The sequence below is a fragment of the Molossus molossus genome, unplaced genomic scaffold (assembly GCF_014108415.1).
Source record: "Molossus molossus isolate mMolMol1 unplaced genomic scaffold, mMolMol1.p scaffold_m16_p_4, whole genome shotgun sequence".
In the NCBI taxonomy this organism is placed as follows: Eukaryota; Metazoa; Chordata; class Mammalia; order Chiroptera; family Molossidae; genus Molossus; species Molossus molossus.
The window spans coordinates 75,775,681-75,793,291 of NW_023425377.1; the positions used below are offsets into that span (position 1 = coordinate 75,775,681).

At 45.8% G+C, this 17,611-nt stretch overlaps 1 protein-coding gene across 1 annotated transcript; it reads left to right on the forward strand.

Annotated features, from left to right (window-relative positions):
- Window positions 1-1,079: 1,079 nt before the first annotated feature.
- NFILZ (NFIL3 like basic leucine zipper) lies at window positions 1,080-17,411 on the forward strand. Its single transcript, XM_036241904.1, has 2 exons — window positions 1,080-1,161; window positions 16,412-17,411. Exon 2 carries the CDS (start codon window positions 16,427-16,429, stop codon window positions 17,291-17,293), a length of 867 nt encoding a protein of 288 aa, XP_036097797.1. The 5' UTR covers window positions 1,080-1,161; window positions 16,412-16,426; the 3' UTR covers window positions 17,294-17,411.
- The last annotated feature ends 200 nt before the right edge of the window (window positions 17,412-17,611 follow it).

The following is a 17,611-nucleotide window of genomic DNA, read 5'->3' on the forward strand; positions in this document are numbered from 1 at the left end:
ATTGTACTGTTTGCAGATATTTCAGTTTTATTAAATTCAGTTACTGAACAATTACTTACATAAAATATTATATATCAGACATTAATAAAAATGTCACCTCCTACATTCCTTATATTATTAAGGTCTTAATATTATTTGTTTTATTTCATAATTATTCCCAAAGTGGAATATAAAATTTAAAAAATATGTTAGTTCACTGAGAAGGTAGATGGAATGGCAGTATGTTTTGAGTAAAATCATAAGAAGGATGCAGTTCTGTAAAGAGCCCACAAGGGGCCGCTGTCCCCAAACCAAGGACACAACCCTACTGCAGATGACTCTTCCTCAAATAGGACCAGGCCTGGGCCCCCCACAGGATAAAGGAAGGCTGTCTCTTCTCCACCTCCAGACCCCATCCTAACATTGAATTCTGTTCACTCCAGCACCATGTGCAGGATCTTTCCTACAAGCTCTGAAAATATCTCTCCACTTCCTTCCATGGTCCCCCCAACATATTCATGAGATCCTTACCTCAGGGCTTTTGCATGTGCTGTTCTTTCTGGGTGAGATGTCTTCCTTCTCCATTTACTGATGTCCTCTCAGAACTTATACTGTAGTTGAGTTTTCTCCCCCTGGGGTCATGTTACTTACTTACTCTGTGCCTCAGATTCCTCTGATGGGCAGGCTGGACAGAGGGGACGCGTTGGGGCAAGGCATTAGAAGACCTGAGAGGCAGTGCTGAGCCATGGATGGTTTTGAGCAGCAGAGTGTCATCCTGTGCATGGAGAGGAAGGGCCTCCTCCTTCCCCTGTCACCTCATCTTTCTAGAAGTGTACTAGGGAGGTGGATTAGAAACGATAGCTTTGGCCAACACAGACCCTTCTTTGGGCTCCTAGTGACTAGATCACCCTGTGTGCCCTCCTGGTAGGGCTCTTTGCTTCCCAGTGACCACCCCTCTGAGACTGGGCCAACCCACAGCATTTGTTCCCTGGGCAGACGCCAGCCTGGGGGACAGCCCTGCAGGAAAAGCCACGAGCCACCGACCGGGGGCCAAGGTGTCACCTTTATGAAAGCGTGGTAACTCCCTCTGCCACAGAGGAGTTGGAGGACCGAACCAGAGGCTGATGTGGCTCCCACAGGGCTCGCTGGGGAAACGGCACTGGGAGGGAGCCCTGCATACAGGTAGAGGCCCAGCTGAGCTGGCCAAGGTTCAGGGGACTGGGCGACCCTGGGGAACCCTGCACCCAGGCCACCTCCACTACCCATCTCAGCCCCTCTCCCTGTTTCTCTGGACAACGTCCCTTTCTTCTTCAGTGCTGTCTCTGAGTCTTTATACCCTCACAGCGTCGCACCCTGTCGCTGTCTCCCTCTACCCATCTTAGCTCTCTCCTTCTCTGGGTCTCTGGCTCTGAGGGTCTGTGGCTCTCTTTGACTTTCTCTCTGTGTGTCTCCCTTTCTAAGTGTCTCTCTTGGTCTCTGTCCACCTCTGTCTCTGTTGTCCCATCCAACCTTCACTCTCTGGGCACTGAGCAGGGGGGATTTGAACTTCTCCCCCTTTCCTGCCCCCCAGGGTCCTCTCTCTCCTTAGGCTCTGCCTTCATGACACCTTTACTCTGAGAGGAAGAAGGGGAAGTTGTTGCCTTGGGGAAGGGGCAGGGAGGGGTGGCTGGGGAGGAGAGGTCGGGGCCCAGGCTCCATGGCATTGTCTGTGGGAGCATGAGGTTTCAGACCCCAGTGCTGACTTCTATTTTGAGGGCCCTCCTGCAGCCACCTCTCTCCACCACCCACTTTCTCCACTGCTGCCCACCTTCTCTCCACCGTTCACCTTCTCCCTGCAACCCAGCTTCTTCTCATTTCTTTCCTTGCCCTTCCTTATCACCGGGCCTCCGACCTCCTCTCATGTCCCTGCATCTTCTGTGGGTGTTTTTCCCACACTGGGGCCCTGTTCTTCATATGGTGCAGCTGCTGTTGCTGGCTTCCAGCCAACTGTCTTTTTGTCAACACTAAAGGAATGAAAAACCGAATTCTGAAAAAGACTTAATTATGTCGGTCCTATGGGTGACTACACCTGTTAGTAGGTGTGTGAAGGGGGTACTGTGTGTGGGGGGGTCATGGTCTCAGAAGAGGGTGCCTAGGGACCAGGGAGGGTCTGGCTCTTGCGTGGTCTTCTAGGGTGTGCCTCTCGGGTTTTTCACTGAGGAGCCGACTGTGCTCTGGGACCTGGTGGTGAAGTGCCTCTGGCTGCCATGCAGACCTGTGGTCCATCTGCTGTGGGGGTGTCTGACTATTGTAGAGGCCCAGTTTTTATGAAGATTTGGGGGTGGTTTGGGGGTGGTTTGGGTCCGGCATAACTACTGTGATGTTCAAGTGGTCATGCTGACAAGAGTGAGAGATTGTTGCAACCAATTAGTGCGACAGACCTCTACTGCTGTTTGATGAGCATGTCATGTGTGGGGCCGTAGTTCCTGGGTTAGTGGCCATCATCTCTCTCTCTGTCTCTCATTCTGCCAGCTCCCACTCCCTCTCTCCTTCCCGCTCTGCTCTTCCTGCTTTCTAATTGTTTACTCTGTCCATCTTCTTCTCTGCTCTCTGTCTCTCTCCATACCTATCTCTCTTTGTGCCTCCCTATTGCACTTTCATTCAAATGTTAACTGAGCAATTACTTTGTGCCCATCATCTGGTCTCAGCAGAAACCTAAAAGCTCTGGGTCCTGCTCAGATGGAAGAGGCGGTGGGACACCCCACCCAGCCAAGGTGGTCCTCAAGGGTGAAAACCACTGGTTTATATGGAGCAAACAGGCTGAATGTTTGTGTCTCAGAGACCAACCCCCAGCCTGGAAAGGCTTTGTTTTCCAAAGTACAAGTCAGATGCAAGGCTGAAGAGCTTGGGTGGGTGCAGGGATTCTCTCCTCCAGGAGCAGATAGGATTAAGAGCATTGAGAGAGTGGACCAGCCACTCAGATATTGAAATGAGAGCGCATAGCAGGTAGAGTGAACAGCCTGTGCAAAGGTCCTGGGGCAGTACTGGGTTTCACGTCAGGGAAACATTGAGGAAGCCTGTGTGGCTGGAAGAGAGTGAGATAGGAGCAGAGAGGCAGGAGGTGATGGAAAGGAGGGATGGGGTAGGTTGTACAGGGCCTAGTGGACCTCAGGGAGGACTCGGGCTTTTACCTTCAGGGAAGTGGGAGCCACTGGGGCTGGACATTTGTGAAGGTTCCTAGACAAGTCAGCCCATGCCCCAGACATGGCTACCAGCACCATGGCCCCTCTTCTTTTTATCCTGTTTTTAAATTGTGGTAAATTGCACACAACATAAAATTGCCATCTTAACCTTTTTAAGTGTAGTGTTCAGTGGCATTAAGCACATTCACACTGTTGTGCAGCCATCACCACCACCCATTCCCAGAACCATTTCCATCTTCTCTGACTGCAATGCTGCCTGCATTGGACACTTACTCCCCATCCCCATTGCCCAGCCCCTGGCGGCCATCATGCAACTTCTATTTTTGTGACTCTGACTCCCGTGGGAACCTCCTGTAAGTGGAATCACACAGTGTTTGTCCTTTTGTGTCTGGCTTATTTCACTCAGCATAGTGTCCTCAAGGTTCATCCACGTTGTAGCAGGTGTAAGGATTTCCTTCCTGTTAAGTCTGAATAATATTTCATTGTTTAGATGGACCACATTGTGTTTATTCTTCATCCGTTGATAGACACTTGGGTTGTGTCTGCATTTTAGCTACTGTGAATCATGCTGCTATGAAGACAGATGTACAAACAAGTGTATTTGACCCTGCTTTCAATCTTTTGGGGTACATACCCAGAAGTGAAAATGCTGGCTCATACAGTAGCTCTATTTTTAAATTTTTATGATACTCCAGACTGTTTTCCACAGTGGCTGCACCATTTCACATTCCCACCAGCAGTTCACAAGGGTTCTAATTTCTCCACATCCTCACCAGCACTGGCTATTTCTTTTACAGTAGCCGTCTTTATGAGTATGAAATGACATTTCTTTATAGTTTTGATTTTCATTTCTCTGAGGATTAGTGACATTGAGCATCTCTACGTGTGAGTACTGGTCATTCATATGTATTCTTTGCAGAAGTGTCTATTCAAGTCCTTTGCCCGTTTTTAAATCATGTTGTTTACTTTTGTTGTTGAGTTTTAAAAGTTCAGTATATATTCTGGATGTTAATTCTTTATCAGATTTAGAATTTGAAAATATCTTATTCCTTCTGTGGGTCGCCTTCTCACTCTGTGGATAGTGTCTTTTGGTGGTACCACTCTTTTTACAGCAAAAACAGTGGCAGCTGGGTCAAGGTGAGATCTAGCCTGAGGATCTAGGGTTAACAACCACCACCAAGTGGCTACTGGGGTCCAGTCTACCTAAGGGCAGGTCTTTATAAATCAGTCTGGGATGTGGGCACTTCCCCTAGAGCAGGTGTCTCTACCACATGCTACTGGCATTTGGGGCTGGATAATCCTTTGTCCTATGCAGTGGAGAATGTTGAGTAGCATCCTGATCTGGCCCATGAGATGTCAGTAGCATCCTGCCCTCGTCATGACAGCCTAATACATCTACAGACATTGATAAATGTCCTCTGCTAGAACCACTGCCCTAAATATGCAAGTTGAGTTGGGGGAAGGCTCTGCATAGGGGATTCCAGGAGCCTGGATGCTACCTCAGGTGAGCAAGCCTCTGTCTCCCCACCTCTAAAATGGGGACCTTGGGGTGATGGCACAACTTGGTGCCCTCATTCATTTATTCTACAGAATTTATCAAGCAGCTAGTAGGTGTCAGACCCTGAGCTGGGGATACACCGGGGAGAAGAAACACAGGCCTGGCCTCATATAAATGAGATGTTAGCCAATTAATTACAAGACTGAATGTAAAACTACAGGGATCGTAACTGCTGAGAAGCAGAAACACCTCTCCATCAACACAAAGTAGGGGCACCTAATCTCCCCTGGGAGGTCAGGCAGTGCCTCTTAGAGAAGTTGTAACCAGAGGATGAGAGCAAAGACACTAGGGGAGGCGAGGAAGAGTGGTCCAGGCAGCAGGACTGCACGTGCAGAGGCTCTGTGGTGAGTCTGAGCGGTTGGAAGGCCAGAGTGGTTGGGGCACATAGGGGACAAGCTCCAGCTAGACGTGCAGGGCCTCATGGGTGGGGCAGGGGAGGGTGGTCTTGATCTGTTGAAGGTATAAGCTGGAAAGTTCATAATCTAAGGTGGAAAGAGTCCTTCAACAGGTAGTCAAAGGCCTGGTACCCTGAAATGGCTCTTATGGTGCAGTGGGTGTTTCAGGAACCCATAGAATTTACAGGGTCCAGTCCCGGCTTCACGACATCTTTGGGAACCGTGGTATACTTGGGGTTTGGGAAGGAGGTCTGGGAAAGTGAGATGTACCTGCTTTGAGTGCAGATTTGAAGATGGGGGAGGACAGAGCCATTCCTGGGGAGTAGGCAGGGCTCCCAGGGCCAGAAGCTGCTTCTCTCAGTGCACTCCTGGGCCCATTTCACAGGAGCGAGACTGAGGCCCTGGGGCTCCATGGCACCGAGTCCTGAGCCAGCAGCTATATCCTGGCCTCAAGGTGCCTTTGGAGCCTACCACATTTCTGGCTATATCTCAGGGCTTAGAGAATGGACTCTGGGGTCCACTGCCCAGGTTTCATACCTATCCATGACCAGCTGTGTGACCATGGGCCAGACACTATCTCTCTCTGAGTCTCTGTGGCAAAAAGGAGAGAATTTGCCTCACAGGGAAGATGTGAGAATTAAACAGCATCATTCACATTCATTCACTCAACAAATAGGTAGTAAGCACCTACTGTGTGCCAGGTGCTTTTCTAGGAACTAGGGACACAGATGGACACCATCACTTCCCTCTGGGCTTGGTGTTCTATTGGCAGAGAGAGAACCTAAGCTACTTACTCAGTAACTAAAGAGTAAGGGAGTGATAAGTGCCCCAAATAAACAAAAAGCGGTAAAAGGACAGAAAATGAATGGGGCTGTGGGTGTGGGTGATGATTTAGCTTAGGGGTCAGTGCGGGCCTTGCTGAGGAGATGAGACCTTAAGGAGGTAAGGGCAGGGCCACATGACTCTGCAGGAACAACGTTCCTGGCAGAGAAAATAGCCCATGCAAATGTCCTGGGGTAGCAGTGTGTCTGCTGTGTGGGGGAACAGCGAGAAGGCCCATGTGGCTGGAACAGAGTGAGTGAGAGGAGGCACAGCCATGAGGCTGGATTAGAACTAAGATGTGAACGTAGGGCCGATGGGTTAGTCTGGCCACCTGTTGGTGGGTTTGGGGACTTGGGCACCTGGAAGACAGTCCCTTGAGTCGGGGCCTGGACAGCAGCACAAGCTGGTGGGGTCCTGGCTTTGTCTGGACATGAGGCACCTCTGAGCTTTGTTCCCTTCAGTCTGTGCAGTGACTAGGGCCAGGTGCCAGAACTCCTTCCCGTGACACCACCTCTGGGCTGGGTAGGCAATCTCAAGCTTCTGCCAAGCAGCTGGATCCCAACTTGCCTGACCATGAAGGGTCTGAGGCTCCCCTTATGTCGAGGGTTGTTCTGCTTTGATCTGAAGATACAAGAGATAGAACTGTAGGAACACATCTGTCTAGGGGCCAAGGGCTTAAGGTCTCCAAGATAAATTTTGTTCCACATGAAGGGTGAGGAGGTAGATTTCCATCCTGCTGACTCTCATTCATGACATGGTCTTTCTATCGGGTCAGACTTTGTGAACACCAGGGGCCTCCCTCAAGCTCACACAGTTCAGAACAGACCACTTACTATACTTTGGGACTAAGCATGTACCTGGGTTATTTACCAACAAGCACCAACCTTGTACCCATTTGACAGATGAAAAGACTGAGGCTCAGAGAACAGTAGGCATTTGTCAAAGATCACATAGTGTGTCATTGAAACAGCAGGGATTGCTGGCTCCAAACACCCTACCCACTGCCCCCCATCCCCCAATTATCAGCCTGTTCCTGGCTCTGGGGACTCCAGCTGGGCTTGTGGTCTGGGCTCAGATGCACCAGTGGCTTCAGGCCTCTCCATGGGCCCCAGGAGGAAGTGAGGGAGGGGACGGGCCACCACAGTCCCAGAGCACCTTGCATTTTCCCCTTGAAATCTGAGTACTCTCAGAGGGCTCTCAGTTTCAGAGATCAGTTTCACTGGGGCTTTTATGAAGCAGGAGTTCACTCAGAGTGAGAGTGCAGGGCCCTGAGGCTCCACTGGGCTCCCTGAACCCCGCGAGACTGTAGCTTCTTGAGACTCTGCAGCACTTCTAAGGACGGGCTGCCTAGGGCCGTGGGAACAGACCCTGTAGGTGCCTGTCTTCACCAGGAACTTTTTAGAGGTCAGCCACTTGTACCAGCTTAGGAGGAAGGGCGCCTTCTTCATCCCTGGCCCCCTGAGTCTAGGCAGGGAAGGATGGGGAAGTCAGAGAAGTATGTAGGGAAACAGTTTCTGACCCCCGCCCCCCGCCCCCGCACAACCCTTATGATGGGAACCTCATTACCTCTCAAGGCTGCCTTGCTGGATTAGTTAACTAGAAGTCTTAGAAAATTCTTTCTGATGCTGCCCCTCACTGGACTTCCATCCCGTTTTCTATGGTCCTGTCTCAGCCTTCTGGAACCACACAGACTACAACCCCTTCTCCAAATATTTCCCTCCTCCCGTATTTATCAAGTGCTTATTCTGAAAATGTGTGGATGTGAGGGATGCAAACGTAGGGTGATCACTGTGATGTAGGTGGAAATGCAGAGAGTGCCGTTGGGTACCAGGAAGAGTCTCCTGGCCTAGCTGAGAGGGGGCAATCTGATGAGCTTCCTGTAGGAGGTCACATCTATGCTAGGTTCTGAAGGACAAGATTCGGCCAGGAAAGAGATGAGGAAAGAAGACTATTTCAGGCAGAAGGAGCAGCATGCGGAGGCGAGAAGAAAACTTTTTTTAACAACCAAAAGAGGTTCTAACTGGCTAGCATGGTGTGCTTGATGAGGGGTGTTGGATTTTAAGGCCAGAACAGAGACTTGCCCAGAGCAGTGATTCAGGTGGGAGAAAAGTGACACCTTTATTCCTGAAACAGGTTCCAAGTCCAACTTCATTTCATTTTGCCTAATTGCTTTTCCAGGAAGCAATTTACACCTCCCCCCATCTAGGTACACAAGTGCCCATCTCACCACATCCTTGTTAGTGTTGGGTTTTATAATTTTTTAAATCTTTGCCAATTTCAGCGGGGGGTGGGGGTGGGGGAGAATTGGTATCTCATTGTGTAAATGAAAACAAATGAGTATTTCTTTGGCTAGGGATGGGGGTGAACGATTTTTTTAGATGTTCATTGAACACACAAATGCCACCTCTTGCCCATGAATGTTAACACGTCTTGTACCCAATGGCGCGTTTGTGGTCATTTTGGTTCTGCTCTTAGCATGGAGCAAATGGAAACTTGTAAACTGCCCTTTGGTCATGTGGGTGGGGAATTTGTGAGGCAGCCTACTCACTCTCTTTTTCTTTTAATGTAAACTTTTATCTTTTTTTTATTACAGTTGACCTTCAATATTATATTAGTTTCAGGTGTCCAGAGTGGTTAGATGTTTATGTAACTTATAAACTGATCCCCCTTCCCCGATAAGTCTAGTACCCACTTGACACCATACGTTGTTACTACAGTGTTATTGACTATATTCCCTATGCTGCATTTTACATCCTCATGACTGTTTTGTAACTATCAATTTGTAATTCTTAATTCATTCACCTTTTCACCCAGTCCCCCATCCCCACTACTACCTGGCAACCATCCGTTTCTTCTGTGTATCTATGAGTTTGTTTCTGTTTTATTTGTTTATTTTGTTTTTTAGATTCCACATATAAGTGAAATCATATGGTGTTTGTCTTTCTGTCTCTGATGTATTTTACTTAGCATAATACCGTCTAGGTCCATCCATGTTGAAAATGGCAAGATTTCATTCTTTTTTATGGCTGAGTAATAGTCAGTTGTATATGTACACCACATCTCTTTATTCTAAAGTCAACTATTGATGTACCTTCAGGTTTCTTCCATATCTGAGCTATTGTAAATAATGCTATCATTAACATAAGGATGCTTATGTATTTTCTAATTAGTGTTTTTAATTTCTTTGGGTAAATATCTAGAAGTGGAATTGCTGGGCCATAGGGTAGTTCTCTTTCTAATTTTTTGAGGAAACTCCATACTTTTTTCCACAGTGGCTGCACCAATTTGCAATCCTACCAACAGTTCATGGGGGTTCCCTTTTCTCTGCATCCTTGCCAACACTTGTTTGTTGATTTATTAAGGATAGCCATTCTGACAGGTGTGAGGTGATTTCTCACTGTGGTTTTAATGTACATTTCTCTGATGACTAGTGACATTGAGCATTTTTTCATATGTCCATAGGCCATCCAGGATTGTGTTCGTACTTTCCTTTTAGGTAGATTGTTATTGGTGTATAAAAATGCAACCAAGTTCTGAATATCAGTTTTGTATCCCATTGCTTTACTGAATTCATTGATCAGTTCTAATAGTTTTTTTGTGTGGAATCTTTAGGGATCTCTCTATACAGAATTACATCATCCAGAAATAAGGACAGTTACACATTTTCCTTTACAATTTAAATTCCTTTTATTTCTTTTCCTTGTCTGATTACTGTGGCTAAGAATGCCAATACTATGTTCAATAAAAGTGGTGAAAATGGACGTTCTTGTACTGTTCCTGATCTTAAGCAAAATACGTTCAGCTTTTCCCTGTTGAGCCTGATGTTAGCTGTGTGTTTGTCACATGTGGCCATTATTGTGTTCAGATATGTTTGTATTCTCATTTGCTGAGTATTTTTATCATAAATTGTTGCTGAATTTTGTCAAAAGCTTTTTCTGTATCTATTGATATGATCATATGATTTTTATTTATATTTTTATGTGACATATTATGTTAAATGGTTTGTGAATATTGAACCAATCTTGTATCCCAGGAATAAATCCCAGTTGATCATGGTGTATGATATTTTTAATGTATTGCTGAATTTGGTTTGCTAATATTTTGTTGAGGATTTTTTAATCTAAATTTATCAGGATTACTGGACTATAATTTTATTTCTTTGTAGTGTTTTTATCTGGTTTTGGAATTAGGATAATACTGGCCTTGTAACATATGGGAGTCTTTTCTCCTCTTGAAATTTTTGGAATAGTTTGAGAAGGGTAGCTATTAGTTCTTTGACTGCTTGGTAAAATTCACCTGTAAAGACATCTAGTCCAGGACTTTTGCTTGTTGGAAGTTTTTTGATTCGTGTTTCAATTTCATTGGTTGTAATCAGTCTATTCAGATTTTCTGTTTCTTCTTGATTCAGTTTTGGAAGAAATTGTGTTTCTAGGAATTTCTGTATTTTTTTCTAGATTATTCAATTTGTTGGCATATAATTGTAATATATATATTTTTATAATCCTTTGTATTTCTGTGGTGTCAGTTGTTATTTCTCCTCTTTCATTTCTTATTTTATTTATTTGGGTTCTCTCCCTTTTCTTTCTTGATGAGTCTAGCTAAGGCTTTATCAATCCTTTATATCTTTTCAAAGAACCAGCTCTTGGTTTCATTGGTTCTTTGTAATTTTTTTTAGATTCTGTTTATTTCCTCTCTGATCTTGATAATTTTCTTTCTTCTACTCACTGTGGGATTTGTTTGTTTTTCTTTTTCTAGTGATAAGGTTATATGTTTATTTGAGATTTTGTTTTATTTTTTGAGGGAGGCCTGTATTGCTATGGCTTTCCCTCTTATGACTGCTTTCACTGTGTCCTATAAGTTACTGTGTTTTCATTTTCATTTACTTCAAGGCATCTTTTGATTTCTTCATTGATGTTATTCCTAACCCACTCATTGTTTAGTAGCATGTTATTTAGCCTACATGTGTTTGTGCATTTCTCAAGTTCTTTTTCTTGTCACTGATTTCTAGTTTCATATCATGTGGTTGGAGAAAATGCTTAATATTATTACAATCTTCTTAAATTTATTGAGACATTTCTTGTGGTTTAACATGTGGTATATCCTGTAAAATATTCATATGCACTTGAAAAGAATGTATATTCTGCTGCTTGGGAGTGAAATGATTTAAAAATATCAATTAAATGAATCTCGTCTTATGTGTCATTTAAGGCTGCTGTTTCCTTGTTGTTTTTTCATTCAGCTACCCTGTGTCTTTCTATTGGAGCATTTAATCCATTTACATTTAAAGTGATTATTGATAGGTACATGGTCAGTGTCATTTTACAATTTGTATTTATATTCTTTTTTTCCCCCCTTATTCTTTTCGAAAAGTCCCTATAATATTTCTTTTAACCCCTGGCCAGTTTGGTTCAGTGGTTAGAGCATCAGTCTATGGACTAAAGAATTGCTGGTTTAATCCTTGGCCCCGGTTGGAGTTGTGCAGGAGGCAGGAGGCAACCAGTTGACGTGAATGTCTCTCACACTGATGTCTCTCCCCCCACCCCCCCACCACCACCTTATCTGGAAAAGATCAATGAAAAGGTATCCTCAGATGAGGAAAAAATCATTTCTTTTTAATACTCCTTTGGTCGTGATGAACACCTTTGGATTTTTATTGTCTTGGACACTATTTCTCCTTCTATTTCAAATGATAGCCTTTATGGGTACAGTAAACTTGGTTATAGGTCCTTGCCTTGCATCACTTCGAATATGGTGTGCCAATCCTTTCTGGCCTGCAAAGTTTCTGTTGAGAAATAAGCTAATAGTCTTATAGGAGCTCCCTTATAGCTAACTAACTGCCTTTCTCTGGCTGCTTTTAAGAGTCTCTCTTTGTCTTTAGCCTTTGGCATTTTAATTATTATGTGTCTTGATGTGGGCCTGGTTCATATTATTTTATCCACTCCTTTTTTATTTTATTTTTTCTCACCTTTTTTTCCTAACCTTTAACAGTTTTTAATTTTTCTTTCTCCTCCATTTGTGGCTGAGTCACCAAGTGACTGTAGTTTTGTTTTCATCTGAGGTTCTTTGGACTCAAAGAAGAGGCTTTGCTGGTCTCCAGAAAAGTGGTCCATGTGAGACCACCTGGATATGCCTGGTTTCTTGTACACACAACTTAATTTAATTCTCAAAACATCTGCATGTGATGGGGATCCTTCAGCTTGTTTTATAAATGGGAAGTCAGATACTTAGAGATGTTAAGTCACCCATACAGCATCCCATGACCAATACTGGCTATTTCACTCAGTCAACTCTTCTGTCACTAAGATTCTGTTTAATTAAATTCTAATTTGGGAGGAGTGGTTTGGCCATTTCTCACATTGGTTACCCCAACCTGGCCAGTCAGGAAATGGAAGCTCTTCTCCTCATTAGGGAAAATCTGTAAAGTCCAGTTCAGCAGCAACCTTATAACACAGGGAAAGAAAAGAAAACCAGGAAAGAGAGAAGGGAAAACCACAGAACACTCTTGGAGAGCCACAAATGGCCTCCAGGCTCAACTCCTGAGTTAGTTATTGGCTTTTATAACCTGGGCTTCAGGTTCTGGATCTATTTCTGCCACTAAAATCCCATGTGACCTTGTAAGTCCTTTCCAGACCCGGGTCTTTGTTTCCCCGCCTAGTAGTCAACCCATCACTTGAATTTTGTAGCAGTTATATTTTTCATATCTTAGTCCTGACTGGTTCTTATTTATATGTACTTGTTTTTGTTTTATAACCTCCTGTTCTTTTTTTATGACTATTATCCCATCCTTTATGTTTTTTAGTAATTTGATCTTTTTTTGTACTAGATTTTAATATTGTATAATATTCTGTATTTGCTCTGATAGAAATTCTTCAAGTTGGGACGTTTGTGGAAGCTTCATGAAGTGCTTGTGAATTTTTTCATTTTTTTCTAGAGTCTTCTGAGAGTGTGTGCTCTTGCCCTCACATATTAGCTGGAACTCTACTTCCATGGTTGGGCACCCTTGCCATTGGGCACCTCTGCCTGGTGTCTGGTTCAAGTCATCATTTTCCTGTCTTTTCTAAGTGTTTGGGGAGGAGTGGAGAAGTTTCATGGACAATGGAAACTCATAGAGGTGACCTGACACGCCCAAATGCACTCAGCTAGGAAGAAGAGTTTGAACCTATTTAAAGCAGGATTAAGCTCGTAACTCTGTTCACCCATTGCATCATGCCAGCAGCTTGGGTGCTCATCTCAGCCCTGATTCATTGTCAGCAGTGCAGTTTCTGGACCCTTTTTTCCTCTGTGGACACCCACCTCTACCCCTCAGAGATTTAAACAAACTCAAAACTGTGTTCCCAGTTCCAGCCAGGTGGCTCAGTTGGTTGAAGCATTATCCCATACACCAAAAGGGAGGGTTGTGGGTTCCATTCCTGGCCAGAGCACATAGCTAGGTTGCTGGCACAAGAGGCGGCCTGTGGCCTATTGATGTTTCTCTTTCACATTAATTTCTCTCCCTCTTCCTCTCTAAAATCAATGAACATGTCCTTGAGTGAGGATTAAAAAATTTGCACAGCAAAAAGAACACTGTTCTCAGTGTAAGAAATAGGACAAGTGGGAAGGTTTAACCAGCGTGTTAGAAAATAATCTGGCTGTGCTGACTCAGGCAAGTCACTTGACCTCTCAGAGCCTCAGTTTGTGGTGAGTGCAAAGGGTGATGTTGCTTGTGTGTGGCACATAGTAGGTGATCCATAAGCTTTCCTTGGAGGGAAACAGACTAGAGACCAGGGAACATGAACATTGATGCATCAAATCCCAAAAGTGTTTTAGGGGCAAGAAGGAGAATTTTTTCATGGACGCAGAGAGAATGAATTCCAACATGGCAAAGTTCCATGAAGATGGATATTAGCTCCATTCCAGGAAAGCTTTCTTGACTTTGACAGCTTACCCAGCCTCACAAGGGTTGATGTTAGAGTGAATGAGCTCCCTATTATGCAAAGGAACTAAACAGAACTTTGGTTGCCACTGGTCAGGGAAGCTGCAGAGGCTGATTGGGCTGATGAGGCTGAGTTTGACCCTTTTCTGGGGGACACCCTTAATCTGTTTCCTCATCCCCCAATGGCTGTTTCTCACAAGGAGCATGCTCTGTCTCACCCCCCCCCCCCATTAACACTTCCTCTGTGACCACAGGAAGGCCCAGCCCAGCCCTCAATGTATCTTCTCTAAATAAACTCGGGCAGCTGAGCTATCTGCTTCCCCATCACCCTGTGGAGGTGTGGGAGGCAGTGGTTAAGAGGACCTCAGGCCAAACCACAGAAAGGAGAGGCTCGGGCAGAGAGACTGAGCCTGTCCCTCCATCTGATCATCACTCCATGCACAGACTTCTTCCTCAGGCAGCTGCTGGATTTGAATTGGCCCTACAGGACCCTGTTCTGTGTTTCCCTCCTTTACAGCCCAGTTGTCCCGGTTCAGTCATCTCTGGGCTTGCCTGCCACCCTCCTTATGTCTTCCAGAGCCTGATTGATACCTACCATACACTGGCCCTAGGGCCTTGGCATGTGTCTTTGACCTCCACACTGGTGCACATAACTCCTGGGCTCTGGTCAGCATCCTTAAAGTTGGAATGGTGGTCAGTACTCTTTCTGAGGCCCCCAGAACATTGCCAGGTGGGTGGCAGGATGCTGTGACTACAGGGTCAAAGGAACCTGAGTGAGGGCTGGTCTGTGGACTTATCTTGACTAGGGCTCAGATGAGCTATCTGGGTGGTATAGGACACGGGCTCAGCCCTCTAAGGGAGAGAGAGGACCCATTCAGGCTTATCATACCCTACTCTCAGGGCCCTGCCCCTGAGCATTACTTTATCTGCTCATTTGTTCATTCACTAATATTTCACTAATTTTTTTAGTAACTTTATTGGGGTGACATTTTTATTCAAATACTCATGCATTCATTGGTACATGCAAAAAAAAAAAAAAATTCATGTACTCACTCACTGGTTTGTTAAAAAAAAAAAAATCCATGTGGTGTCTTCCTTGCTTATTTATTTCCATCCTCTGGGGGAAGATGGGTGTGAATTGAGCACTGCTTTTAGGAGTTGAAGAGATTCACACTTTTACTATCACACACCAGAATTCTTTGATTGCAGCGAGGGGTGATGTCCCAGACAAGGGCACTGAATTCCCTCCCACAACTAGGAGTTTTCAGGGGGGTCCAGGTATAGGTACTGTTTTCCACATGGCAACGCTGTTTTTTATTCCCACGACAGTTCACAAGTGTTCTAGTTTCTCCACACCCTGACCAACACTTGCTGTCTTCTGATTTTATTTATTTTTTTTAGTAGCCATAAGATTTAGTGTGAGGTGGTATCTCATTGTAGTTTTGAATTGCATTTCCTAATTATTAGGGGTGTTGAACATTTTTTCATTGTACTTACTGGCTATGTGTATATCTTTGGTGAAATGTCTTGTCAAGTCCAATGCCCACTTTTGAGTCAGGTTTTTGTTGTTGTTGTTGATGAGTTTAGGAGTTTCCTATATATTCTGGATGTTAATCCCGTATCAGATGTGTGATTTGCCAATGTTTTCTCCTATTCTGTGGGTTGCCTTTTTACCTTGTGAATAGTATCTCTGATGTACAAAATTTTAAAGAATTTATGATGACAAATTTGTCTATTTTTCTTTTTTTACCTGTAGGCACAATATTATTTCTTTAAAAATGAGTCTATCAGTGAATGAATGGATGGATGAATGAATGGGTAATAGATAGATAAATGATTGTAAAATTGGATGGAGGATAGATGGATGTTTGAATGAGTGTATGGATAGATACAAAAGATGGTAGATGGGTAGATAAATGGATAAATGAATGGATGGTGAGTTAGTTGGAGAGTTTGGTAGAGGGATAGACAAATGTACAGTTGAGTGAGTAGATGAGTAAACAGAAGACCTTATAAATGGATGGGCAGGTATAAAACTGGTCACAGATGGAAATCTTGGTGTACACCTTGGGCACAGTTCAGATGAGTTGTGAATTATTTTCTGACCCCCAACTTGATTCAGATGAACTGTGTGGACACATATTCTCTCTTTCCAGGTTTAGGCTCTCCTCTACTCCTCCCGAGCCTCTAGGAATCTCACCCTGGAGCTCAGATTGAACTGAGCCCTTGGTCTGTCTGCTGACCTTCTCAGTGGTAAGAACATTGGGAAGGAGCCTGCATCCATCCAAGGATACAATGCCCAACCAGCCCTCTGTGATGACTGTGGTCACCTTTTCCAGCCAAGTTGTTTTCTCTCTGGTGACCTTGCCCACATCTCCATTAGCATCAAACTATCCCTCGAGCTCCCCGTTCTCTCAAATACACCCCCACCTTGGTCTCCAGCCAAATTCCCACTCCATCTGCACCCCCCCCCCCACTGGGGAAGGTGGAGGATAAATTAGAGGGAGGGGTCATCCAGGTCTGCCTTCTGCTGCCAATCCAAGATCTTTTTCCTGTTCCTCAGGTCCCCCAGGTAGCCATGGATTTGGGTCTCTTGGGCCTGACACTTGCACCCCAGAGTCGCAGCAAGACCCTGCAGGGAACACGGGGCAGGGGCCCAGTCTTGCGTCGGCAGCGGGAGTTCCTGCCAGAAGAGAAGAAGGACACAGCCTACTGGGAAAAGCGGAGGAAGAACAATGAAGCGGCCAAGAGATCCCGGGAGAAGCGACGTCTCAATGACCGGGCGCTGGAGGGCAGGCTGTCCGCACTGCTCCAGGAGAACGCTCTGCTCAGAACTGAGCTGAGAGCACTCAAGTGTCACTTTGGCCTTCTGCCGCCTGTTGGTGGCACCCGGAGCCTGCCCTTGCAGGTGCTGTGGACGTCCCCCTGGACTGAAGACCCCCTGCAGGGGGCTGGACCACTCCCCTCTCTGCCTGGCTCCCATGGCTGCATCTTGAGGCCCTGTTGCCTGGACACTGGGGTTCCAGGATGCCAGGGCTGCCAAGTGGCTCACAGGTGGACTGGCCTGGCCACTTCCTCCAGGTTTTCCCAGGACCCTGCCCCCACTGACCCTAAGACAATGGATGTGGCCTTGCAAGCTGCTCTCCCAGCCACCTTCTTTACCTGTCACATCCTGGGTGGGCATGGGAGTCCAAGACCTGAGCTCAGGCCCTGTTGGGGACTATGGTCTCCTGTACCCACTGGTTGCCAGACCTCAGGGCCCTCAGATATGTTACTGACACCCACTGTTGATCCCATGGGATTGCCTCCCAGGGTGGCCTGCCCCGTCCCAGGGAACAATCCCGAGGGTCTGGCCGAGCCCTCCCTGCCCCATAAACTGCGCATCAAATCTCGAGCCTCCAGCAGAGCACCTGGGGGCTGCAAGAGTGGTCAGGGACCCCTCTGAGGGCTTTCCCTGGGCAGGGCCAGGACTCAAGCGTTGGTTGGGGCTGAGCATGGGTTGATCTGGGTGGATGAGTGGCTTGGCCTTGGCTCAGTTCCCAGTGCTGAGCAAGGCCTGTGAGAATCAGGGAGGGGGGCTGTCTAGAGGAGCCTACTCCTCAGTGACCAGGCCTCTAGGAGGAGGGTATAGGGTTCCATCTTGGATCATACCATGGCTCCCATCCTGCTTAAAATATGTGCTTTGGATAGTCACTTTTTCTTTCTTACTTCAATCCTTCCATCTAACCATTCATCCATCCATTCATCAGTATGTTCTTCCATT